This window comes from Botrytis sinoallii (genome assembly GCF_014898435.1).
Source record: "Botrytis sinoallii strain Bc 23 chromosome Unknown BSIN_017, whole genome shotgun sequence".
Taxonomy (NCBI): Eukaryota; Fungi; Ascomycota; class Leotiomycetes; order Helotiales; family Sclerotiniaceae; genus Botrytis; species Botrytis sinoallii.
This window is the reverse complement of record NW_024066044.1, coordinates 845,946-871,120: the sequence shown is the minus strand read 5'-3', so window position 1 is coordinate 871,120 and position 25,175 is coordinate 845,946. Positions and strand designations below refer to the sequence as shown.

Here is a 25,175-nt window from a genome sequence, read left to right as displayed (position 1 = left end):
TAGATGGGAATGTTTGCTTTAATCTGTTAACACTTTATAGTGTGTGAGACACCCAGGGCTTTATGAAAGTCTAGGACATTGAAAAGGGTTATCTAGCACAAAATTCATGAGCCTTAGTTAGCAGGAATTTTCTCATGACGCTTCAAATCATGATTGTAATGGTCTTCTTTCTTTAATCCGTTCTTTGATATTCCTACTGTACTTCTATCCGATAATCGTAATTTCCCTCTCTTTCTTTTAAAGCCCATAGATAAGCAAAACTAAACAAAACACACAACATCTACAACAACTTCATCAATTCTCTCAACGCCCACTCCAACTCCTCATCCCCATCGCTTTGCGAATCCATACCTTCAGCCTCAATTCCAAACGGTATAAAATCAGGCTCGCATACTGTACCATTTGACGGGAGAATACCATCTTGAAAATACGCAAGTCGATGTTTTGCTGTACATTTTGAAGGACAAGATGCCGATGTATGCTGGATGATGATGAGCTGTGGATTATCGGATGTTGTTATGGGAGGGACTTACACCATAGGAGTTCTGTACTAGAACAGAAGAACCGGGGAAGAAGTGTGAATTGTAGATTGCACTTCCTAGTGGTGTGATGTTGTCTGCTGAATTACCGATGAAGAGGATTGGATGACTGGTATTTTGCTCAAATGGGCCTTTATATAGGTCTTATTAGCATGTATGTTCAGGAGAAACGTGATCGATAGGAGGAATACTTACCAATGAAATTCCATTTTGTTCTTGACTTCCAGCCCGCGCACGATAGGCGAATATTGAACATAACCGATGCGGATAGTGGGCTTTTTCTTCGTAACTCTTCTTCGTATTTTATCATAACCTCCAAACTATCTTTATCCACGTCGGCATCACCTTCTCCGCATTTCACATATGTTGCTGCGTCGCCATTTCCAATTGCTTTTAGAGGCCATCCGGATCCCTCTTCGCAGTCAGGGGAATCACAACTACATGTAAAACTTGGTTGTATGTGTCCTTGAGCTATAGCCATTTTCAAGAAGGGTATACCATCATCAGCTTCTAGCGCAGCTAAAGCTTTGGCCAAGTGAGGAAATAATGCTAAGGGTTGATAGAGTGAGTAGATTACTGCATTCTTCACGTCCGAACAAGTGAGAACTTTTGGTCGAGTGATTCCTAATAACTGTAACTTCATTGTGTTGTTTGTGGTAGGGAAGACTTGCAATGGGTATTTTCGAAGCTTGGTATAGATACCTTCGAGTCGTTCTTGGATTGCTATAGGCGTTGAGGCATAGAGCGCACATTTTTGGGGACCCGCCTTATGACACAAGTCAAAAAAAGCTAGCATTACTTTGTCCGTATCTTCGATAAAATGGATTCCGGTTCCATTGTACCATTCTGAGTAATTGACGTTTCCTATCAGAGGTTTAGCAAGCCTTCATTGTCTAAAGTCGAAAATAATACGAACCGTCACTAACGAGACGCTCAACCTTATCGGGATACATGGCTGCAAAGGTACCTCCGATTACTGTGCCATAACTTAGACCCCAATATCTCAATTTTTCGTATCCGAGCTTGTTTAGTATCTCTAACATATCTCTTGCTACAGAAGCCGTTCCCAGAAATCGTGATAGATCACCAAGATTAGCTTCACAATTCTTAGACTCGACACTTTGATGTGCATAAAGATCATAAATCATTCCTGGATGTGAATCGACAAGTCCGAGTTTTTGAATGCCCCAAATTCTTTCCTCTCGCGGTCCATTCCAACAATGAGCGGAAGGGGTGGTGGCGCCAACTTTGCATAAAGTTAATAAACCATCTCACTATCTATTTAATGCTACAAACTTACTTCCACGAGGGTCGAATCCAATAATATCCTATTTTCTTTATTAGTTGTAGACTTCAAGTCATCGGGAACAGGACTCACGTGGTTGGCTCCAACAGTAATATGAACAGCTTTCCAAAAGTCTTTCACGGTGCCTACACCGGATCCTCCAGGTCCTCCTGGATTTACGAACAGCGGACCCTTATAATCCACCTTTGATGTTGCATTTTTCCTCAAGACGGCCAAAACAACTTTTGATGAATTTGTAGCCTCTAGCCAATCTAGTGGTACCTGTATTTAAAGAATATGATGAGCTAGCATTGGAGAAGTTGACGGACATGGTAGTCATACCTCTAATCTTGCACAATCAAACTCATCAAAGCATTGATGCCAAACTAATTCGGAGTTTGGCTTGATCTAATGATATCATATTAGTTCCATCTAATTTCTCCAACCAGAGTTCCTACCGATTCCCAAGACCAAGTATCCTCACCAAGTACAGTATCTTCATTGAATGTTTCTTTACCATATGGTAAGAACATATAAACCCAGAATACCAACAGGCCAAATAGTAGCCTATCTATCCATTTGTTTCGGAAGCCTTGTCCGGACCGTGTTATCCGTGGTTTCTCATGCTGAGATTCTAGTTGACATGTCTCTTCCTTCTCATCTCCAAGTAAATAATCGCGCACTATCCGCTCTTCTTCTTTAAACGAATCCTCATATTTTCCCGGTTTCATATTGCTCCTTCAACCAGATTGTATATCTCGTGGTGAGCTGACGAGACAACTTCTGAACCGAATGTCAAAGTCACGACGATCTTTCTCATTAAGCGAAGAAGCATGGGGGGTATTAATCTAGTTTTCATGATTGGTTGAATCATCGTGAGGTAGGATGTGCCCCTGTTATTACCTACTCTTCGGATCCGCTTCTTCCCCCGGAACGGCTATCTGAAGGTATCGTTTGCTGTAGAGAACCCGTACTTTGGTGCTAATACTTTGACGACAGAGGTGACAATATAAATAGGGTTATATTTTCATTATATTGGTGTTAATCACTTCATTTGTAATAAGTAGAAAGAAAAAAGTAGAAAATATAAAAAAACCCCCTTCATTGATGTCGAGAGATTGATTCATGCTGCACACAATCGGTTAGCTTCGGGTTGCTATCGTAAAGGATTTCTCCGATAAGCTTATTCTACTTATCAATTGCTTTTTTCCCTCTTCGCATTTTGACTGCAAAGAGCGACTTCGGCCTCCACTCAAGAAACTTTATTGCACGGAGATACAATTTTTGTTCACTCGGATCCTGGGTATCAGTCTTCAAGTCTCTTCTAAGCAATTGTTTGCTTCTCATATATTGATACCGAATTCAATTGAACCTACGTTTCTCAATCATTCGTTTTGTAGAGAGACATTGATTGTTGGTTGATTGTTAATGTCATTTTCTTCATGAAATCCGAAGACTCACACAAGATGGAGTCACCAAAAGCCCCAATGAAAATTGACAACCCAAAGACAGTGACTCGAAGTCCTGAACTCGCAGAACCTATAGCAGAACCTCGAGAATGGAATACAAAGAATCTGCCATATAGATTGGGTGTAGATTTTGTCTCTGGTGCCACTGCTGCAACTATGGTTGCGCCAATTATCACTATCATTGATAAGTAAGTTATAACTCTCTGATTCTTGCGCCAATTGCTAATACTATAACAGAGGTATTATGCAAAATGCCTCGGGTCAGGCGACACTCAAAGAATCATTACGATTATCCCTCAAGAGCTTTATTCTCCGACCCCACAGTCTTATCTTCTCGAAACCGTTCGCCCTGATATGTATGTTATATGGAGGCACATATTTAACAGCCAATACCCTCGATACTGTTACATCCACCATACACAATAAACCCGCATCCACAGTTACATCTGGAACCTCGAAATTTGTTGCAAGTTCGACTGCAAACATCGGATTGTGCCTTTTCAAAGATCAAACATTTGCCCGTATGTTTGGTCCCTCCGGTCCACCGAGACCTGTACCATTCCCTTCATATATACTCTTTACTGCTCGCGATTGTCTTACCATTTTCGCTTCATTCAATATACCACCAATGCTTGGTCCAATTATCAATAAGAACCTGTCTGAGGAATTGCAAAAATCGATAAGTGGACAAACAATTTCCCAATTTTTGGCCCCGGCTTCCGTACAACTTTTGAGTACGCCTATGCATTTACTGGGTTTAGATCTATATAACAGAGGTCAAGGTGTTACGTGGGGAGATAGATGGAGTATTATAAAGAAGAATTGGGGCGTCAGTGCTGCGGCTAGAATATGTAGAATTGTGCCTGCATTTGGTGTTGGAGGAGTTGTCAATATGAAAGTTAGGAAAGGATTAATGAATCGTTTGGAATAATCGGTTCGACTTTATAAGTACGGAACCCATTGGGTTGTCCATATAGATTGAGAGGGGCATAATGGGGAGTGCGACTCATTCAATGCGCATATTGGAGACACATTATGGATGGATATACAAGCTGTCATGGAATCATGGGACCAGTACGATTCATTTGCAAGGCGTTATGGTATATAGATGGAACATACGTGTCAGACATACATGGCGGCGCAATTAGAGGATATGCGGTATTGATTGTTAAACTCTTAACAGAGCTAGTCGACTTCAATACATAGTTTATGTGCTAATAAATCAAAGAGACATTCGACGTTATCTTCAGACCAATTCAACTCAACTCTACTCAGTTCATTATCATTTTCGCTTTCTATTACATGGCATTGGAAGATTCCTACCAACCGGAGAATATAGGAACGCTGGCTGACATCCCCTCGGAGCTTTGTTGTATCCTGCTCACTACGTTGGATGTTATGCTTTATAGCAGCATGGTCTCACAATGCAGCCTTGGATATCAACTACCCATTCTTAAGCTTTCTAGTAGACATCCTACTAAAGCTATCCAAACTCTCCCTCCGCAATGCTAGTGCACGGTATTGCCTTGGATGCATGGTAGTTTTCATATTTTGGTTGATTTGAACAGTGAAATTTTGTACTTCAAAGAGTTAGGTGCAATGGTTCTCTATGAAGTCGTTGTTTAGTAGTGCGCACTTGTGTTTGTGAACACTTTCCTGCGAGTTATGTGGAGAAGCAGTACTTTTGGAACGTGTATAGTGGAGATTCATATATCGCTATCGAAGTAGATGGGATTGATGACCACCTATTCACGTATATCTAATATCCGACTTGGATAATAATGTATAATCTTGACGAGATTGTTCCCCTGTCTGCTTGTTTGCATTTCTTATCCTGATATGGCATGCAAATCAAGTTCGAGGGAGGAGAGCGTCTGAAGAGTTATTAGTGGTAGTATTCATACATATACCGCCGCGCCAAATCAACATGATGTAGCGTACGAATCTAGGTCTCCCGAAGTGAATAAAACTCATGCATACAATATCGATGCTGGAGGGTCGGCAAGTGAATATGCCTCTCTTATCTTCAACGAGGAGTTTTGTTGCACATCTGCAAACCCAATTCAAGATTTCTATTGGCGGATGATGTTGGAATAGATTTCTGGACTTTTTTGAGAGGGGGTGAATAGGGATGGAGTCTGTGCTGGGGGTGGGTTTGAGTGAATGTGGAGGGCTGGAGGGTTTTGTTGCATATCTGTATTTCACTTTTGTGGTTGAAGGTTGAAGTGAAGGTTGGTTTTGGAATTGGAATTGGGTAGATGGGTCAAGGCTTGGTGGGATGGAGAGGATGGTTACCTAGGAAGGAATAGTAACAGTTCTCTTTTACCGTTGATGTCAGACGTGCAACAGACCTTTTCGATTGTAAATCTTAGCTTATCATAGTTATTTTATGTGTGAGATGAGAGTCTCTAGTGGTGAATGATTTTGATTGAGAGGTTTTGTTGCATTTCTGAAAAGTCTGGGTCTGTCAGTCGTTGGTCAAAGTTGGCCAGAGATATGTGTTCGTAAGTACCTATCCATAGTGACCAAGGTATGGCAGCTAACGGGTGGTAGAGCGGAGAAGGCATGCCAGTGACCAAGGTTGGACTTTAATCGATATATCATGACGGATGTTAACTGATATAATAATCGGCTCTTCCACGCGGCTAACGAGTTCTTAATACTGGGCGCATTTCGAGAGCCGAACAAGAGCCATACAAGAGCCGGATACAGACGTGCAACAAAACCTTTCGGTTGTAATTATCATGACAGATATTAACTGACATAACAGCTGACATGACAGTCGGCTCTTCCACGCGGCTAACGAGCTCTTAATACTGGGCGCATTTCGAGAGCCGAACAAGAGCCATACAAGAGCCGAACAAGAGCCGGATACAGACGTGCAACAAAACCTTTCGGTTGTAGTTCTTAGCCTATCAGAGGTATGTCACATGTGAAATGAGAGTTCCTAGTAGTGAATGTTTTTATTTGCGAGTTTATCTTTCATCTCTGAAAAGTATTTTGATTGTTGGCCAACTGATAGTGAGAGATACACATTCGTAGGTATTTACAGTCACAAGAATATAGCAGCCAAAGGGTGGTAGAGTAGAGAGAGCATGCTGCTGATCGAGGATTGGCTTTCAGTTAATATATCCTAAGGTCACGTTAGAGATCCATGGATGTTATTGATATGATAGTCGGCTCCTCAAGCGGCCGACTAGTTCCCAATGCTAGCCTAGTCGTAATTTCGAGAGAGCTACATTGTCGAGAGAGTTGCATTCTGAGAGAACCGGACAAGAGCCGAATACAGACGTGCAACAAAACATTTTTTCATGGGATTTAGCCGGTCACGGGAACTCTATACATAGGAATGAGAATTTCTGATAGTGAATATCCTGAACCGAAAAGTCTCGTTGAAACCAAGGTACCTAGGTATTCAAAAATTGTAATTGAGTGTTGGCGATGAATATACAGCAAGCTACTTTGAATGCGATTTCGAAAACTTGCCCCTTTTGCGGAAAGTTTGCGTTATGGTTTCAGTGGAATGATATTGGCTTGTTGTCGTCACTTAGTTAATCTTTATTCGGGTATCTGGTATAGATATGCATCAATCTTTTATGTTAGGTATCAGTAAGAGGAACTAAGAGGTATATGGCTAGGAGTAGTGTGTGATTAAATTCTTCTAGCTGGGCGCTGGAAGAGCTAGCAAATGACTAGTATTCTAGTCTGGGTTTCTCGAAATTAAGTAAAGACTGCCACATTGAGCTGATTGTAAAATACTATCATACTACAAAATTAGTATAGAGATATCCCTGGGCAGATATGCAACGATCGGTAGTATAGAAGATTGGTAGGAAGCCTTTTCAAATTCATGGAGAGGATACGTTTAAATAGAGTTCCTTGGATTCAGGGCTAGCAGTATAGTCTCTTATATCCGGTGTAGATGTGTAGTAGAGGATCATTACAGAAAATCTAGATATAATTTTACATAGGCCAGGAACTCATTCTTGATGTTCAACGGTTATGTACTATGACAGTTGGCTCAACCCAGACGTTCGAAATAGTAGGAATCGTCTTCTCTCCGAAATCATATGTTCAGAAGCGAAGATCAAAATATTGGTTGTTTTGGTAATCAATAAAATTCAATACTCTATACAACGCAACTTGCTTTCACAACAGTACTCTTACAAACATTAATCCTGCCCTCCTCTTTAAAATCACAACTATACAATATCATGATGTTTTGCTAGACACGAAACACTTTGAATAAGGTCATCGAGCGCTCTAACCCCTTATTTCAAAATTTCCTCTTCCAAAAACTTGTCCAACACCCCCGCTGCAATTTTCAACAATGGGTTTTCGCCTCCAGTCCTCCCTTTAGATAGTATATCCAAAGTCATATACAAATACGCCGGTTCAATTCCACTGGACAATTTCCGCTTTGGATTTTGTTTTCCAGTGGGATCGATTCCCAATCGAATTTTCTCCAATAGACGATAACAAGGGATCGTCAACGAGATGTAATCGAATTGAATTTTTGGCATCTCATCGGGCAGAAAGTCTTCCAAAACACGAAGGAATTGTAATGAAGTGAGTTGTCGTTTTGCACGTCGATTTTTATCTTTCCTCATTGCTGCGGCCGGAAGATCTTGGACTAGATTCTGGAGATTATTGGTGGCTTCATCGAAAGTGGCTTGGTGCTCCAGAAATGGACGGATAGCCAGACTGAGAGTATTTCTGGACAGTTTTTGCATGGTCATATTCGGTGAACGTCTTGTTCTGGTATATTCTCGATCTGAAACCTTGGAGAGGAAAAAGTGTTTGGAGAATATATTGTACGCCTCGTCTGCGGACTTTGGCACGATTCCATCAAAAACTTCCTTCCTGTGTAGCTTTATCATTGTTTCCAGTGCTGGCCATCTTTTTTGAATAAAGTTGGTTCTTACACATTCCTCGTACAGATGTGCCGCGAAGGTCATGACAAGGTGATAGTCAGAATGGGCAAGACCGGCCTCGTCGTAGCTCGTCAATAATCTGAGAGCAACCATCCCACAAAAAATAGGATTGTGTATATAAAAAAAAATTGGGTCACTAGGAGGCTTTATCAATCGAATATCGAGCTGCCTGATACCTTCAATGAGTTGCTGATTGCATGTCTCGGTGTTACCAGCTTTCGTAACTGCGCCAATGCGTACCAACCATTTTTCGCTCCAATCATAGGCTAACCTGCCATCCCAAAGGATGCCCCACTCTGGAAACCGAGTATAGGTGTTGGTTAGCACTAGATCTTTTGAGAACTGTACTCCTGGTAGGTTTCCTTGTTCCGTGCAGTATGTGTTTTTGCTCGCTATTGGTTGGAGGACAGAAGCGCTACTTGATTCTTGATCCAAGCGATTGAACGAGCCTGTTGTAGAAGTGGACTCGTTATCATAAACTTTGCCCCAATCTGGCCCTGAGCAGAACTGTAGGAAGCGCCGCTTTAGGTTTATGAGCGCTGTGGAGTCGGTTATACCTGGAATTGATTTCGACTATCTTCTTAATCGTGTGTATATCGTTAGGACTCCACGTGTGACCACTAGCAGTATCCTTTGGAAGATAGAGACAGGAATCTAGACTACGTTGACGTTTCGAAACCAATCTCTCCCAATCTTCGCGTCCTTCTCGGATGTTATCGCCAAGTATCTGGTTCAAATCGAGGAATATTTGCGAGGCAAATACAACAGTGACGCTGATGTTTCCTTCGTCTTTTAATTTCAACAAGCCGGAAGTCAAAGCATCTGCGGCTGGAGGTGCATATTGTGCCGGAGCTTGATATTCCTCATTTTTCGTGAATTTGTTATATTCGTCGAGCAAGTCAAGATCCATGATGAGTTGTGAGAGTAAGACATCCTCCTTTTCCTTCTTGTCCATGTAAGGAGTTCCCAGAATCTCCGGGCATGAGATGTAGGCTGACCGTAACGGAAGTGTAGGAATGGGATAAACCGGGCCTATCTTATAAAGCTTATCGTATTTCATCAAGATACGAGCAGTGGATAGATATATGAAGTCGTCAAATGGTGTAGGCCGTAACCATTCCTTCGACTCCATTTTCTGTGTGGGGTCTTTCCCTGTGTTGAGTCCGTTTGCGTAGAAGATGACAGCTGCAATGGTGTCATATGATCGTTTCTTTGAGAATAACTTTGGTGCATTGCTCAAAATTTCCTGTTCACTGCGACGAACTAACTCAAACACTGCATTTGTGATCAAGGTAGCGCTGAGGAGATCCAGCGTCTTATCCTTGTATCTCTTCCATATTCCACGTAGGAAATTTTGAATCCGATGAAGATCCTCAAAGAAATAGAAGATCATCATGCTCATCTTCATCTCCAAGGATTCTTCTTCTAGTTCGCAAGTGTCCGGGGTGTCAGTATTGGGCTCGGGACTTTCTTCATCATTTTCGACCTCACTGTCTTCCTCCAAGCAGTCTTCGACGTCAAGGTTTTGAAAGCTATTGGATATCTCATTCCAAGAAGCTTCCGTGTCTTGGGACTTTGTTGTGGTCTTGTTTGGTACATACGTGCTATTCGAATGACTCCTGTCATTTCGGCCCTGGTCTAGAGCACTGAGAATGTCTTTTAGAAGTCCGATGAAATGTTGATGACCTTTGTTCGAAGACTGGTTCTCAAAATTGGATGACTCGAACCAATTTGCACAGCGTTGTCGAGCCTGGATAGCTCTCTGAAGAACCTTGCGAACCGTTTGTGGTAGCTCAATCTTTCCAGTGACAAAATTGGCTTGCTTCAAGATCTCTGTTGTTGTGATAGTGTACTTATTTGAGGGCGCTCTCAACACAGGTACACTTTCTTGAACCTTTTGTTTATCCTTAGATTCTTTGGCGAGCTTTCTAGCCTTCCCTTTGAGCCTGGGCTGTGGTTTTAAGACTGGAACTGGTGTCAAGACATCTTGGATTGGAGATGTGACTATCGGTATCTTATAGCCACAAGCTATGGCGGATTTGAAAAGCCCTGTGTGAAAATTAGCCCAAACTTCCCACTTTGGAGTAGTGACACCTACAATTTGTGAACAAAGAGGTATCTGCCTTGTAGCTTGAGTAAGAACTAGCTAAATCGTCAGGTAACATGTTGTAAAGCTCTCTGGTGGTGGTCGAGCTAGGTAATATAGTTACAAACTAGATACAATGGAACTTTGTTATGAAAAACAAGGTGCACTATACATCGAAAGTGATGTGGAATAAAGGACGAGAAAGATGATGAGACATGAAAGTATTTATGCTTGTTTGGCTGCTGTACCAATTTGTAAGGTGTAGATTTATACAAGTTTGTAGCTAATCTCTTGTAGTGAATCGTTAATATATATGAATCAGTGCCTAGGTAAGTAGGTGTACAAGCCTATAGGGAGGCAGTGCTTCCATCATTATCATTATGAATATTTCCCATCTCTAATGAGCTTCTGATAGCAAGCAATGAGTGTGGTGCAACCTCGGACCTCGGACATGACTTCATGCTCGTTAATTTAAGTACTTTTATTCACTTTAACTCTTTTCCATATATTGTTAACACATGTGAGCAGCTAGATAATTTCAAAGAGAACCCTCAAAGACCTCGGGACATCAAACTAGAGCAAGGCATCAATATGATAGCAATAGTCTTGAATAAGATTACCTTGGATTTCACCCACTTGTAAATGACCGCCCGAAAAACAATAGTAAATGAGGGAAATGAACCACTGTGAACTACAAATCATTACAAAGGGATAGTAAATTTAGTTTTGAATGAAATAAGTAATGAATGGAATGAGGGTTAAAAGCTAGATTGTCTTGAAGTTGGACTTTCTGCTTCAAGATAACTATTCTTCATCTACCTACTTAGGCATCTCGAATGAACATAACACATTGGGATTTCCACGCCGAAAGTTAGGATGTGAGTGTGTCTAGCAGACGCAGAAACAAGAAAAACATCTCTGCTTTATACAGAACTTCACAACACTGTATACAATTCGTAAAACCAAAAACCAATCAAACCCCATGAAAACAAGACTCAAACAAAAAAACAGATCACGCACAGTCATCACCCCAAACAGAAAACAATCCCATTCATTGGCTGAATTCAGCCTTGTGTATACCCCGCATACACCATCTAGGTAATCATGCCTTAATGCCGATTTTAGTCTTCTCCACATCCCAGCTAAGAATCTAATAATAATGAGTATTATCCGAGACTAAATATTCGAACTTGTGTGTAGGCAGCGACGATTTGTATCGTGTTTATATAATCCGTTGATAAAGCAAGGAGAGCGTGATGCTTTGCAACATTCCACTTAGCGTACATGCATAAAAGCCGATATTAGTCTATCAATGAGGGGTGCTCTCCTGTGTATAATCAACTCACAAAGAAATATATAAAGACACAACAAAACTCCATTCCATCTCAATTCATTCAATCCAACTCGAATCATTTTCTCGGCTCATCATTCTTCAATCACAATACTTATTTGCGTCCTCTATTTCACCCAACCAATCTCCCCAAAATGCCATCCACCAACAAAACCGCAATCGTTCTCGTCGATCCTTACAATGATTTCCTCCACCCCAAAGGCAAAGTCAATCACCTTCTCGCCGAATCTATCGCCGCTACAAACACCATTTCTCATCTCCAGAATCTCGTGACTATTGCTCGTGCTCAGAAAATACCTATCTATTATGGTTTGCATCAACAGGTAAAAGCAGGGTTTATAGCAGGTTGGGAACATACAACTGTGACGCAGCAGGGTCAAAGAGATAGCAAGACTTTTGAGGAGGGGTCATGGGGGGTTGAGATTTATGAAGGATTGGAGCCAGACGTGGAGGGAAATGGAGATGTGGTTGTTAGTAAACATTGGTGCAGTAGGTATGTATTATGTCGTGTATTTTGAAGATATCATTGAGAAAGCGAGGATAACTAATTTAAGATAAATAGTTCATTTGCAAAACACTGATTTGGATTATCAGTTGAAGCAAAGAAATATCACACATCTAGTATTTGCCGGATTGACGGCAAATACTTGTTTGGAGTCCACGTCAAGATATGCTTATGAATTGTAAGTTAACTTTCGATTTGCGTGTCTTGCACAGGGGCTGATGACAAAACTAGGGGATATCATATAACCATGCTTAAAGATGCAACGGCAGGCTTTAATACCGTGGTAAAGGATGCTGCAACTGATCTCATATGGCCATTATTTGCCAATGAGGTGTTGACCGTGGAAGAGTGGAAGAAGAGTTTGTAGAATAAAGTGACTGCAGACAGTTGTTGGCTTAGTTGGTGATGGATGATTCGAGAAGGAGTAGTTTTAGAATTTCAAACTTTATGGCAGTTTGGCAAACCGAAATCTGGAATATGATTATTTCGTCGCATATGCGATGGTCGTTTGATGCCATAAAACTCTACGAAAAGACCATAGTGCCAATCAGGATGCCAAGGACCATAACAGACTCCTAGCCAGTTTTTAATCATACCTCTCATTCCTAGATTGGTCATGCCTCCTCTCATGGTTAACATTTGGTTGATACCTGAGAGATGCATTTCGTATTCTTCTCCATCTCCACCACCGACCTATGATTTATTGTCAGCTCGACACTTAAATATCAAGGTGAAGACTTGCGTTGAAATAAAGCAAGATTAAAACTACTAGAAGCATTTGATCCGTAGCAGCTTCGTGCGGTACATTCATTGTTTCATTTGCTAAACGCATTGTCTCAATCTTGTACCAGACCAGACTGCGTTTGTCTATAGGTCTTTTGCGGTCTAGATGAACGGCCGCGCCTAATAACGTAGCATAAAATAATGGGGGATGTTGCAAAGCAAATGGTAGCCAAGAGAATGCTGGGCGACCCACAACTTTAGCATCATCATATGTACCAAGCCACGGACCTAATTGCTTAACAACTTTCTGTTGTCAGTAAAACTTCTCCCGAGATATGAAATAAATTGCTTACAGTATTCTATGAGAATTGATTTGGGAAGTGGATCTCCACTTGTATCTGGCAATATCGAAAATGGATCGAACCCGTCCAGAATCCCACTCGTTAGATTGGGCCAGAAGGAAGCCTGTAGTTTTATATCATGGGTAGAAGTATGATTAGAGAACAAGGTCTGTGTCAAATCTGTAGGTGCACGAGTGGATGCATAAGAAGATCCAACGCTTCTTAGATCGTCTACCGATTCAAGGCTAAGTAGAACTTCTTCCCCAGCAAGTATCCTTCGATCACGAGCAGCTTTTGTGGTTTGATAATCAAGTTTTGAATCTCTCTGTCTTCTTCGTTTCTCCAAATCAATAAAAGTTCTTGGTATTATGTCAATGGACACTTACAAAGGTATCACAAAATGACACTTATGTGGAACACGTCGCTCCAGACAATCATTACAGGGATGATTTCGATTGCATTTTTGTTTCCTCCTATGGCATTCTGTACATGAGAGTAATGTACGATTGCGACTTCGTTTGGAAGATCTACTTTGCATTTGTGGGACTTTAGTCGTGTTGGATGCCATTATGTTTGTAGCCGTAAAAGGGCTGAAAATGATTGAAACTTATTGAACGAGACCCGTCTTTGCAGTGGATATTCTATTGAAGCTAGACGAAAGGATTTATATGGATTTATGATTAACTTCAAATCCTGTTGGTAAAGTATCGAGAAATTTCTGCTTATGAAGAATTTCAAATGTAGAGGAAAATCGATAGACACGAAGAGGAACTTGTTGAATTGGTAAATCACTCGAAGTGATGACAAAGATGGATTATATTCGAAGACCGTTGAGTTCCGGAGCTGGGGTTACAGTGGGGATGAATGTTAAATGCAGCCAAGGACACTAAAATCGGCGTTTATGTAGACTCGAGGTAGGTTTGAATGGTAGATCCGTGTAGAATGAGCTGATAACACTCTGAAAATGATGCATTCGCAATTTGCTGTTTGATATTTGGCTGCAACAGAGATCGAACTTCCATATACTTACGGATGTCCAACTTCTCACCAGCCATTAGTCTCTTCCATCTCTAAGACAATATAGGATGAGAAAATTGTATTGAGAGATCAACAGAACAGAACTTTGTGATACTCAGTGCTAGACAATAGGGAAAGAAAAGTATAGGAAGGTTGAACATATACACCAATGGGAACGGCCACTTGAACATCTGGTGATCTACGGAGTAGGAAGTGAACATTCTCACTAAGTACTAAAGGGTTCACCGTTTGTTGGTGAAGTGGAAGTAGTGGTGGTGGCTCACCGGTTGTCTTTGGAGATTTGGTTAGTAATCACGGAATGATGCGGCCGCATAAAACAGCTACCCCTGTGTTTCACGCCTTCCTATCAGCTGATAGCATGGGAGAACCGTGTCTGAGCGTGTTGATGATCCATGTTTGTTGGTACCTTATTATGTACCTGGGTACCGGTAGCTATGGCATTTCTCTGAAAGCTTTACTTCGAGATAAACATCAACATTCACGACTACTCACCAATGATCTGAACTCATTCACCATAAAAATAGCAAGCTTTGGATGTTCTAATAATCCATTAGCAGATACAACCATCTCATTTACAATTCACAATTCACCATCATGTTGTCTATCACAGATGACTTATCAGACCGCTGCCAAAAGCTTCAAGATGTGAGCTACATCAATCTCGCAGTATCTATGTAAGAAGCTTCTCCAGACTTTGAAGTTTGTTTATAATAGTAACTTGCTAACTCATGTACCTTAACCAGCTTTATTCTTATGGAATCCTCGTTTCTTACTTACCTCAAACATTATCGAATCATCAGTCGCAAAACCTCAGAGGGAATATCCCCCTTCTTTATTCTTCTCGGTACAACATCTGGAACATGCGCTTTTGCAAACATAATAGTCCTGCCAGCATCTCGCGCGGATGTGGCATGTTGCAAAACTGTTAGCACCTTTGAATGTGCCGCAGGATTACTTGGTATTGCCCAAGTTGGGGTTCAATGGTTTTGCTTCAGTGTAATGTACGCAACGCGATCATCCACAATGAAGATATCAAATGCTAATAGCAATTTCATATAGATTAGTCCTTTTCATGGTATTCTTCCCGCGAACTCCGACCCTTCCTACGCTCGATGATAATAAACAACAACATACATGGCGCACGGCTGTCACGGTAGCTTTGGTTTGTCTCTTCCATGGATTCGTTACTATCGTTGTCAGTGCATCATTGGCACTCGCTCATCCTAATGCACTTGGAGTATGGGCCAATACATTGGGTATTATAGCTACGATTCTTGCAGGTATCCAATATATACCTCAAATCTGGTTGACATACAATCTTGGTCATATTGGAAGCTTAAGTATACCAATGATGTGTATTCAAACTCCTGGCAGCTTTGTTTGGTCCATGAGTCTCTTTGCTAGATTAGGAGCTGGTGGTTGGAGCACATGGGGTGTGTTCTTGATCACAGGGTGTTTACAAGGATGCTTGTTGGTTATGGGAATATCTTTCGAACTAAAAGCTAGAAGGGAGAGACAGAGTGATGAGGGTGGAGCTGTAAGTGAAATCATTATCCGTTGGTTCAAAAACACTCACTAACGTTAAGCAGTCCAATGGAAGATGTATCGTTGGGTATATTGCAGGCTCGCGAGAACATGATACAGATGACGAAGGTGGAACTACTGTTGAGAGTACACCATTATTGTCCGAGTCGGGGTCCTCAAGAAAAACACCTCGCCCTTCAGCTCGAACTTCTACATCTAATTAGATGAGGGCCCAGGAATATTGTCGTTCGTAATAAGTTGCTCCATATCCTAGATTCTTTCCATTCTGAGAGTTTCTGATGTTATCCATAAATGATTTGCTTGAGATCTTTGGTACCTGGTTCCCCCGCTGTATTCTATTTTACATGCTCTTTTAGACATTTAACCCAAGTCTTTTTAATAGGTTATGGTTCTCTACTAGATCTTATTGTATTATGTGTCCTACATCTTCGGAACCTGTATCGAGCTCATGAGACTTTGCATGTATTGTCCTTTGCATGGAACATTGCTTCCGATGCCCCTGAGTATCATGCGCTTGTTCATATCAAAATTTGCCGCGCTTCATTAGTCAATGCCTGAACCTGGTCTGCAGATACCAATAACCTTATGGCAGCTTCCCCACACACAAAACATCCACTATTTCGAGCCCTACACGGCTACAACATACTCCGTACTAGGTACATTAACCCCACTATCAGATACCGTCGTGCTATCCTCTTGTTCTTTCTGCCACTCTTTCAGATCAGATCTCACTCTCCCTCCCAGGACCTCTAGAGATCTCGACCACTTCAAATATCAACCGCAATTTAGTTCTGTCAATCGAAGCAACATGTCTTGGCAAGAGATTGCAAAAGATAAGAAAGATCGGATCGACGCCAGTATTCCTCCGGAATGGCGTTTGAAATCCCAGCCTACCGAGGATAATGTGATGGAGTATACTAATATTGGTGATGTGATGTCTACTGACGAGATTTCCATCACAAACTCATCAGCTACTGATCTTGTAGCCAAGATGGCAAAGGGTGAATTGACTTCCGTTGAAGTAACAACGGCATTTTGTAAAAGAGCTGCTCTAGCCCATCAACTTGTGAGTAGTTTACGGATACAATATGAGCCATGTTAATGATTTCAAGCTAAACTGTGCTCTCGAATTCTTTCCTGAGATGGCTCTTGCACGTGCTAAGGAATTGGATGAGCACTATAAGAAAACGGGAAAAACAATTGGTCCACTTCATGGTCTACCAATCTCTTTGAAGGATCAATTCAGAATTAAGGTGAGTAGATTACGAATCTATTACAAATTTCCTGCTTATTCTGTGTTCATCAGGGTCTGGAGACATCCATGGGATATGTCTCATGGCTTGGCAAATACGAAGATGACAACTCAATCCTCGTGAAGCTTTTACTCAAAGCCGGGGCCGTCTTTTACATGAAAACCAGTGTGCCCCAAAGTTTGATGTGCTGTGAAACGATCAATAATATTATCGGGAGAACAGTGAATCCTTATAATAAAAATTGGTCGTGCGGTGGTTCATCAGGTGGTGAAGGTGCAAACATTGCTTTCCGAGGTGGAATCATTGGTGTTGGGACTGATATCGGTGGCTCTATTCGTGTACCAGCGGCATTCAATTTCTTGTATGGCTTACGTCCAAGTCATGGCCGTCTTCCTTATGGTAAGATGGCAAATAGTATGGAGGGTCAGGAAACTCTGCATAGTGTTTGTGGTCCCATCACACATTCAGTTTGCAGGTATGTTAAACTTCCTCAAACTTTTTTTTTATATTCTTCGTGTTCGAGTAATTGATTTGCGTAGATATGCGATTGTTTGTGGAATCCGTTCTAGCGGAAGAACCTTGGAAATTTGATGCTAAAGTTGTTCCTATGCCATGGAGGCAATCAGAAGCCAATGTTATAAAGTCTAGAATTTCGGATGGTGGCTTGACGATTGGATACTATGATTTTGATGGTAAAGTATGTGTCAAATTCATTTCAAGGCCCTCGGCATTTTTCTCGCAGTTCATTTGCTATATGGAATGAGGATAAGTTTGATATCCGGCTATGACTGCGGTAACGATGAGACCTCAAGTAAACACAGCTGGGTGGAAGTGTTTAATCGCCCTTTTCGGACAGAAGAAATACTTATGATCGATGAAATGCTAACCAAGTACTTAGGTGCTACCTCATCCTCCAATTCTTCGTGGAATCAAAAAAGTAGTCGATACTCTGAAACAAAATGGGCATCAAGTCTTCGAATGGAAGCCCTACAAGCATGACCATGCTCAAGATCTCCTCAACAAAATATACAGTTCAGATGCTGGAAAGGTAAGAAAATCATGAAAAGCCCCCCATCGATCTACTTACTAAACAACTCCAAGGATATTCGCACCGACCTTTCCGCATCCGGCGAGCCTCCTATCCCCAACATAGCCGACATTGCAAACACAACCGACGCCCCTCTCTCCCTCAACGAACTCTGGGACATCAATCTCCAAAGATGGGCATACCAATGCGAATACCTCGAGCAATTTCGACTCATGGAAGAAAAACTCGGTAGGGAAATCGATGCGATTGTTGCGCCTGTAGCGGCGACGGCGGCGATTCGTCATGATCGGTTTGTGTATTATGGGTATACGAATGTGATCAATTTGTTGGATTTCACGAGTGTGGTGGTGCCAGTGTTGTTTGCGGACAAGGAGGTGGATGGGAGGAAGGAGGGGTATGAGGGGTTGAGTGAGGTGGATGGAGTGGTGCAGGGTGAATGTAAGTCTTATTTCTTTTCTTTTTTGGGGGGAGGGGGGGATTTGTTGTGGTCACAGAAGTGGTTTACTAATGTGTGAATAGATGATCCGGAAGCATATCACGGAGCACCAGTTGCTGTGCAGATTATTGGGAGGAAATTGACTGAAGAGAGAATCATTGAAATTGCAGAGGAGATTGGGAGATTGTTGGGGAATAAAATTGTATCTTGATTGAATGGCTAGTTATTTGTGTTGAGATTGATTGGAGGGGTAGGTAGGTGGGTAGGGAAGTAGTTAGGTAGAAAATAAGTCGATATTGTCGTTTTTGATTGCTTTCATTATTTTTAGCATCTGTTCTATCTATTCCCTAGATAGTAGATGCATTATAAACCTGAGTGCATAGAAAAAGTAGAGCATTGAGGGAGAGCGAGCACTTCATGAAGGCTTCTCCCACCTGGAAGATTCAGATATTAAATCAAAATACTAATTTCAAGCTCGATAATTGGCTACATGTGTACTTTTGTTATTTGTGTATCTTGATAATAGAGTGGTTGACATCTACCTAGTAAGTTTATCAGTACTTGGTTTTCCTTCAGATGGTGGAGGAAATCTATTCACACCTTACCTCTCCCAAAACCTTACAGATGCTTTCCAAAAATCTTTCCTCAGACTAGAAGAAGCACTATATAGCGCTTCAGGTAATTAAAAAGATTGATGAATTCCAAAAATATATATATACAGTCTGACTAAGCACTTCAACTTCCCACTCGCATACGTCGACAAATACTCAACTATCATGATAAATGAAGCATACATGATCCCAGACAGACGCCAATATTCGTAAAGTTGTACAGGACTCAACCCCTCTCTGTTTGTCTACAATATTTCTAAAAAAATCACCTGAAGCATAAGTTTTTCACCCTACAAGCTACATATCCCAAGGTTAGATTAATTTTAATCCATATGGCGGTAACCTTAAACCACAACCACGCCAACTATGAGTCGCGTTTTAAGTATATCGAACAGGTACTTGTAGATTCTTTGTATTTCCCAAGTAATGTATGTTATATAATAATTTTTGTATCTAAGCCTATCTGTTATAAATTACTTTAGAGCATCTTTTCCATCTATATCTGATTACTAAATGGATGACTATTTTCAGGAACTACACCTAATCAAGATCACGTCGGTACAATATAAAAACAATCACTCATTCAAATACAACAACTTCATCTATCATCTCCTGCTTCCTCATGACACCTCGGGACTTCAGTAGCCAGGATGCCACGACATTCCCGCAGGAACGAGAGAATTTGTTATGCGTCTCAGCAATCCAGACGCGGAAGACATGCATCAAGAAACACGAGTGCAAAACGAAGTTGCGATTCTCAGTCTTGCACGAGATGCTCTACGTCATATCAATCCCGCTGTTGTCCCCCGGATTTTCGGCAGGGGCCGCGCGAGTCGCCATCACGCAGGCTGGATTTAACAGGAGCGGATGCTTGGGGAGTTGTTGGCCGAGACCTTTGAAGCGATGTCGCTTGGCCATGGCGGAAGAAAGTGATTCTGGAACAAATGACGTGGTTTGTGGAAGCGCTGCAGGATTATTCGCTTTCTGAAAGTATTCGTGGTTTCGGAGGTGCGGATTTTGATTGATGATAGGGGTGTGGTCGTGAGTGCGCCTTTGATAAGTGTTGGTGCTGGACCTTGGGATGGGTTGGAAAAGTTTTGGAGGGATTGTTTGAAAGCGGCGCTTGCAAAGGCAGACGCGAATCCGTATCTTCAGGGTTAGAAAGGAGATGAGGCTTGAAAGCGTATTGACGCTTTTATTGAGAAGGGACTACCGGTACAATTATCCATTGTACCTATGAAGCAAGAAAAGTCCATCATACAACGACTGCAGTCCCTGAAAATCTGCTTTATGATCCTGCGACATATCGTACCACTGCACTCCTCGACTACGACTTTGCTAGTATCTTGCACCCGGCATATGAGTTCGCAATCGTTTGGCAGCAGCGGCAGCCAGTTTCTGGATTGGTCAGGGGACAAAGAAGCAGAGGTCCTCCGCACTTTCAAACTCACAGGTGTATTTCTCTCACCTCTTCCAAGTCAACTATCTTCACACAATGATCCAGCTATTGATTGGGAAGTTGCCCAGGCGTGGGAGGAAGCACTGCAGAAGATAGATGTGAAGCGACCAAGCAACATTCCTGGCATTGATATCCTAGCGAATCATGATCAACTCTTGGATGCCTTGGTACCGTGGGGATTGGCTAATGAAGATTTTTTGAATATGAATCGAGATGAGAACCAGAGAATGGCATTGAGAAGGATGGAAGAGAAGACGCTTACGGATTTGCTGGGTCATTTGGGGTTTTAATCTCCAATGAGGTTAAGAGTAAAGGAGGGGATCTTACAAGCGAGGAGGGACAACCTCTGCGGAATCAGTCGGTGCTACATAATAACCTTGTGAGGAAAAATCGATGGAGAGGCAGGTAAGTACTAGGAACAAACACGTTTTCTGTCGAATCCGTGGATTTCCCCATTATCTGCATTCACCTGCATTCGCCCGATACCCTTTCCGCTTCGACGAAGCATATCTCACACGATTGCTCTTAAGCTAGAACGATACGGTGCTTCCCATGCTTATGATGGGTAGATAACCTTAGATAGGGTGTTGCGATGCGTGGGATAGATGTTGTGCATACCGTCTTTGTTACAGTTCCTACATTTTATTGTTCATTGAGGGTTAGGGAGATCGGCTTACTATGTATCTATCTCGGTATATGGATATGAATATGTAAGGTTATATATCATTGAAAGAAAGATGATGATGAATATCTGCCTATGGCATGGGAAAGTAAATTACGGAGTATGAATAAATATATCAAAGAGTATTGTAATTGTGATTCGGGAAAGTAGAAATGAATGAATGAATGGGTGGATGAGAACGAATTTATAATCAACATACCTATGAACATTAGACAATCGATACTCCGTAGATAAATATCATCTAGCTATACCAATTATCACTTTCATTCGTATGTAGATAATAAGATTACTTTTCGATTCCCAATCAAACTATCCATTTCATTTCTCTGATCTGGGTACGTACAGTACAGTACACAGTATAACCTTGTACCTAGATATCTATCTATCTATCTATAGAGTTGGATTAATTTTCATATTTCAAATCATATGTGTAGGTTTGGTAGTATCTATAGTATGAACACCTTGCTCATGAATTCCCATGTAGGTAAGATCTTAAGTTAACTCGATACTAGTTGTATATCAATTGATGATAAATTTATCTAGATAGGTATCATCGACTACAAGTCTCGCATCTCAATCGTTCAAGACCATTCGTGAGAACTTGGTCTTTTTCTCTAACTTGCCAAATTCGACTCTTGTTACCTAGCTAGATACCTATCGTTTTAATCAGATCATCTACCTACTCTAATAATCTATCGTTCTAATCACATCAAATTATATCAGAGTAGAGTAGACTAATTTAATACAGATCAAATCAAATCAAATCAAATCCGAATACCCCCCCCCCAATGAGACGCAGAATGCAAGAATTCGACGACTTTGATACTTCGATAGTGTGCGTATTCGCTGTGATTTATTTAGTTTGGGATTCCTTCTACCTTCTACGATAGGCTGAGTTTTTTTTTTCTGGTGATGTGTACCTTTAGTAGGTACTTAGATAGTAAGGTGCCACGCTTTCTAAGTAAGTTGTGAGGAGTATGTAGTGTGTAATGTGTGTGTAGGGGGAAAAAATTAGCGATGGCGATGGGAATGTAGATGAGAATTGGAGCGTCTATTAAATTGGCGTAAATGCAGGTAGGAAGTTTATTTTAGTTTATTAGGAGGGAAACTAGAGGATGGTGTACTTACTGGTAGTGTAGGTATTGAGATGAGATGGAATGGATTAGTGCTTTGTTCCTGCAGTAGTGATGTTGGAGATTGGAGACTGGATTGGTGGTTGGATTGGTAGTCTGTGCTAGAATTGAATGGCTCGAGAATGGTTCTTGGTGTTTTGGTGTCGTGTGGTGTGGTGTCACTGGTGTGGTGTCACTGGTGTGGTGTCACTGGTGTGGTGCGGTGCTTTGGTTCTGTGAGACAAGGTTCTTGGTTCTTGGGATATGGAATACGGGGTTAGGGAGATGATATGGTGGGTAATTGTTGGGATGGCTTTTGTGCTCTGTTCTGTGTCACTGGTGGTCCGGTGTGGTGTTCATTCTGCACTTGGGTGTAACGAGTGTATTTCCCGGGTTTCGGAATATTGGGTCTGGAGGAGGTCAGCATATGAGCTGAAGGGAAGGGAATGTAGTATATACATGTGTGTATATATGTATGTGTATATGTATATATATATAGTAAGTAGATAGATACCTAGGTAGGTAGATGTCTTAGAATATCACGTGAATATATATAACATTTTCAAGATAAGAAACTTCTCATCATACAAAGTACTCCACCATTCCATATAAAATGCCTAGTATATAAACAATATAATCACTCACCTAAATATATATATATAAAACCATATCAAATCCAATAAAATCCAATGTCGCTCTCCCGTCTCCAAGCAAGCATGTCAAAAGTTCATGAACTGAAAATAGATCCAAAGTATCTTAGCGCTGTCACTAACAAAAATCGAGAGAACCGAGGCAGGACCGTGCACTTATCATTTTCTTAACTCAGCAACTCTCCATTTCTTTTCATCCAACCATTCAAATGTTCCTGCATGATTTCGAATCAATATATGCGAATGGTACGACGGAGAGAGAGGAAAAATACCAAGCTAAGGTAGCTTCGGATGAAGAGAAGATTGGGAAGCTATCTAGTAGATAGCTCGCTTTTTCAAGCTGGAGATAGTGAAATACTACCTTATAGATGTCCTGTGGGTATTTCTTTCTATCTTCTGTCTTTTTATCTCTTGTTCTTCTTTTCTTCTTTTCTTCTTTTCTTCTTTCTGTTCATGTTCATTTGTGCTGTTGCAAAGACGAATATAATTGAATTGTTATCGATATATTCTTCATATCTACATTCATTTGATACACTTGGTATCTATCTGTGCCTTGTTTTGACCCTAGCAAGAAGGTGCATCGTGAAGATATCTTGATTTTTGGGGGTTTATGGATTTCATTATCATCATTCGAGAATATACAGTATTCTTGTTGTTTCAATTATTTTAATATTTACATTTAATACTTCAATTTGAAGGACGGTCAGTTGAACGAGGCTCAATATATATACTCGATCAAACAAGCAAATCATCCGATAACCATACAATCATCACAATGCACCTCAGCACTACTCTTCTCCTAGCAATCACAAGCTATATAACTAGCGTCTATGCCGCCGACGATGATAACACCGTTGGTTCATCATCTAAACGAGGTCTCGTGTTCGTTCCCAATTCCAAATATCCCAACGATAACCAAGTCTGGGTACAGCCTGGCTCCGATCTCTCATGGTACTACAACTACGGCATTGCCGCCTCCCCCGCCTACTCCAACGCCACGCAAGAAGATTTTGAATTTGTCCCTATGCTCTGGGGTACCTCGACTACCTTCCTCACCGACATAAAATCACTCGTGGCAACCGGCCGCAATATCACCCACGTTCTCACCTACAATGAACCCGATGGAACTTCCTCGACGGGCGGATCGGCAATCTCCCCCTCGGTTGCCGCTGCAAATTGGATCAGCCAAGTCGAGCCGCTGCGCGCATTGGGTATTAAAACGGGAGCGCCTGCCGTAACGGGTTCTCCGAGGGGAATTACTTGGCTGAGTAATTTCTTCAGCGCCTGTGCGGATGCGGGAACAAATTGCACGGTGGATTTTATCCCGTTGCATTGGTATGGGAATTTTGAGGGATTGGCGAGTTTTATGGGGGAGATACGGGGGACGTGAGTTTTTCTTTTCTTTTCTTTCTTTTTGGTTGCCCCTCTTGTCTCACTCACTTTATATTATGACCTTTTCCATTCCTTACTTTCTCATTCCATCCTGTCACATCTCTATCCCCAACACACACAACACATACTAACACTCCCCTCCTTAAAGCTACCCCAACACATCCATCTGGCTCACGGAATACGCGCTCAACGACCAACCTCTCCCCACCACCCAAGATTTCTTCAACACCTCTGCCGAATATTTCGATCGTCTCTCATACGTAGATCGCTACTCGTATTTTGGATCGTTTAGATCCAGCGTTAGTAATGTGGGATATAATGCGACGATGCTGGATCAGGATGGGCAGTTGACGGATATTGGGAGTTGGTATTTGGGCGGGAAGGCGACGGGGAATGTGCCGGAGAAGAGTGCCGCGGGGAGAATAATGCAGATGGGTGGGTGCTGGGTGGGGATTTTGGGAGCGGTTGTGGGGTGGTGGTTGTTGTGAGGGGGGAGTGGGAGGTGAGATTTGTTTGGGGATGAGATGGGATTAGATGCAATCAGATGCCAATTAAGAAGATGGAAATGGGGTTGTGTATATGATATCATATGGTAGGCATGACTTACACGCCGGTGTTTTTCAATTGAATGAATGAATGGACTTACTGTACATTCGACACCCTTAGAACGATTGCAAGCAAGCAAACAGGCAAGCAGGCAGGCAGGCAAACAGACA

At 41.7% G+C, this 25,175-nt stretch overlaps 9 protein-coding genes across 9 annotated transcripts; 6 read left to right on the top strand and 3 right to left on the bottom strand.

Moving 5' to 3' along the window:
* Window positions 1-280: 280 nt before the first annotated feature.
* Window positions 281-2,555, bottom strand: EAF02_008941 (uncharacterized protein; the record flags this gene model as incomplete). The annotated part of the gene is made up of 8 exons (XM_038904989.1): window positions 281-481; window positions 534-670; window positions 735-1,403; window positions 1,456-1,785; window positions 1,840-1,867; window positions 1,918-2,106; window positions 2,167-2,232; window positions 2,283-2,555. The coding sequence occupies 8 exons, from the start codon at window positions 2,553-2,555 to the stop codon at window positions 281-283; spliced, it is 1,893 nt and encodes a 630-aa protein (XP_038755399.1).
* A 396-nt stretch (window positions 2,556-2,951) lies between these two features.
* On the top strand, window positions 2,952-4,553 carry EAF02_008940 (uncharacterized protein). Its single transcript, XM_038904988.1, has 2 exons — window positions 2,952-3,481; window positions 3,531-4,553. The coding sequence occupies exons 1-2, from the start codon at window positions 3,267-3,269 to the stop codon at window positions 4,222-4,224; spliced, it is 909 nt and encodes a 302-aa protein (XP_038755398.1). The 5' UTR covers window positions 2,952-3,266; the 3' UTR covers window positions 4,225-4,553.
* A 3,011-nt stretch (window positions 4,554-7,564) lies between these two features.
* On the bottom strand, window positions 7,565-10,708 carry EAF02_008939 (uncharacterized protein; the record flags this gene model as incomplete). The annotated part of the gene is made up of 3 exons (XM_038904987.1): window positions 10,326-10,708; window positions 8,802-10,276; window positions 7,565-8,749 (listed from the first exon to the last, which is right to left on the bottom strand). Exons 1-3 carry the CDS (start codon window positions 10,390-10,392, stop codon window positions 7,565-7,567), a joined length of 2,727 nt encoding a protein of 908 aa, XP_038755397.1. The 5' UTR covers window positions 10,393-10,708.
* A 1,090-nt stretch (window positions 10,709-11,798) lies between these two features.
* On the top strand, window positions 11,799-12,536 carry EAF02_008938 (uncharacterized protein; the record flags this gene model as incomplete). The annotated part of the gene is made up of 3 exons (XM_038904986.1): window positions 11,799-12,153; window positions 12,227-12,347; window positions 12,401-12,536. The coding sequence occupies 3 exons, from the start codon at window positions 11,799-11,801 to the stop codon at window positions 12,534-12,536; spliced, it is 612 nt and encodes a 203-aa protein (XP_038755396.1).
* A 71-nt stretch (window positions 12,537-12,607) lies between these two features.
* EAF02_008937 (uncharacterized protein) lies at window positions 12,608-13,801 on the bottom strand (the record flags this gene model as incomplete). Its single annotated transcript, XM_038904985.1, has 4 exons — window positions 12,608-12,862; window positions 12,912-13,195; window positions 13,246-13,565; window positions 13,620-13,801. The coding sequence occupies 4 exons, from the start codon at window positions 13,799-13,801 to the stop codon at window positions 12,608-12,610; spliced, it is 1,041 nt and encodes a 346-aa protein (XP_038755395.1).
* A 1,064-nt stretch (window positions 13,802-14,865) lies between these two features.
* Window positions 14,866-16,019, top strand: EAF02_008936 (uncharacterized protein; the record flags this gene model as incomplete). The annotated part of the gene is made up of 4 exons (XM_038904984.1): window positions 14,866-14,945; window positions 15,015-15,272; window positions 15,331-15,808; window positions 15,861-16,019. 4 exons carry the CDS (start codon window positions 14,866-14,868, stop codon window positions 16,017-16,019), a joined length of 975 nt encoding a protein of 324 aa, XP_038755394.1.
* A 605-nt stretch (window positions 16,020-16,624) lies between these two features.
* Window positions 16,625-18,764, top strand: EAF02_008935 (uncharacterized protein; the record flags this gene model as incomplete). Its single annotated transcript, XM_038904983.1, has 7 exons — window positions 16,625-16,882; window positions 16,929-17,069; window positions 17,123-17,468; window positions 17,609-17,766; window positions 17,968-18,117; window positions 18,171-18,555; window positions 18,637-18,764. The coding sequence occupies 7 exons, from the start codon at window positions 16,625-16,627 to the stop codon at window positions 18,762-18,764; spliced, it is 1,566 nt and encodes a 521-aa protein (XP_038755393.1).
* A 1,759-nt stretch (window positions 18,765-20,523) lies between these two features.
* Window positions 20,524-20,913, top strand: EAF02_008934 (uncharacterized protein; the record flags this gene model as incomplete). Its single annotated transcript, XM_038904982.1, has 1 exon — window positions 20,524-20,913. The coding sequence occupies one exon, from the start codon at window positions 20,524-20,526 to the stop codon at window positions 20,911-20,913; it is 390 nt and encodes a 129-aa protein (XP_038755392.1).
* Window positions 20,914-23,842: 2,929 nt separating this feature from the next.
* EAF02_008933 (uncharacterized protein) lies at window positions 23,843-24,947 on the top strand (the record flags this gene model as incomplete). Its single annotated transcript, XM_038904981.1, has 2 exons — window positions 23,843-24,453; window positions 24,608-24,947. The coding sequence occupies 2 exons, from the start codon at window positions 23,843-23,845 to the stop codon at window positions 24,945-24,947; spliced, it is 951 nt and encodes a 316-aa protein (XP_038755391.1).
* Window positions 24,948-25,175: the final 228 nt, after the last annotated feature.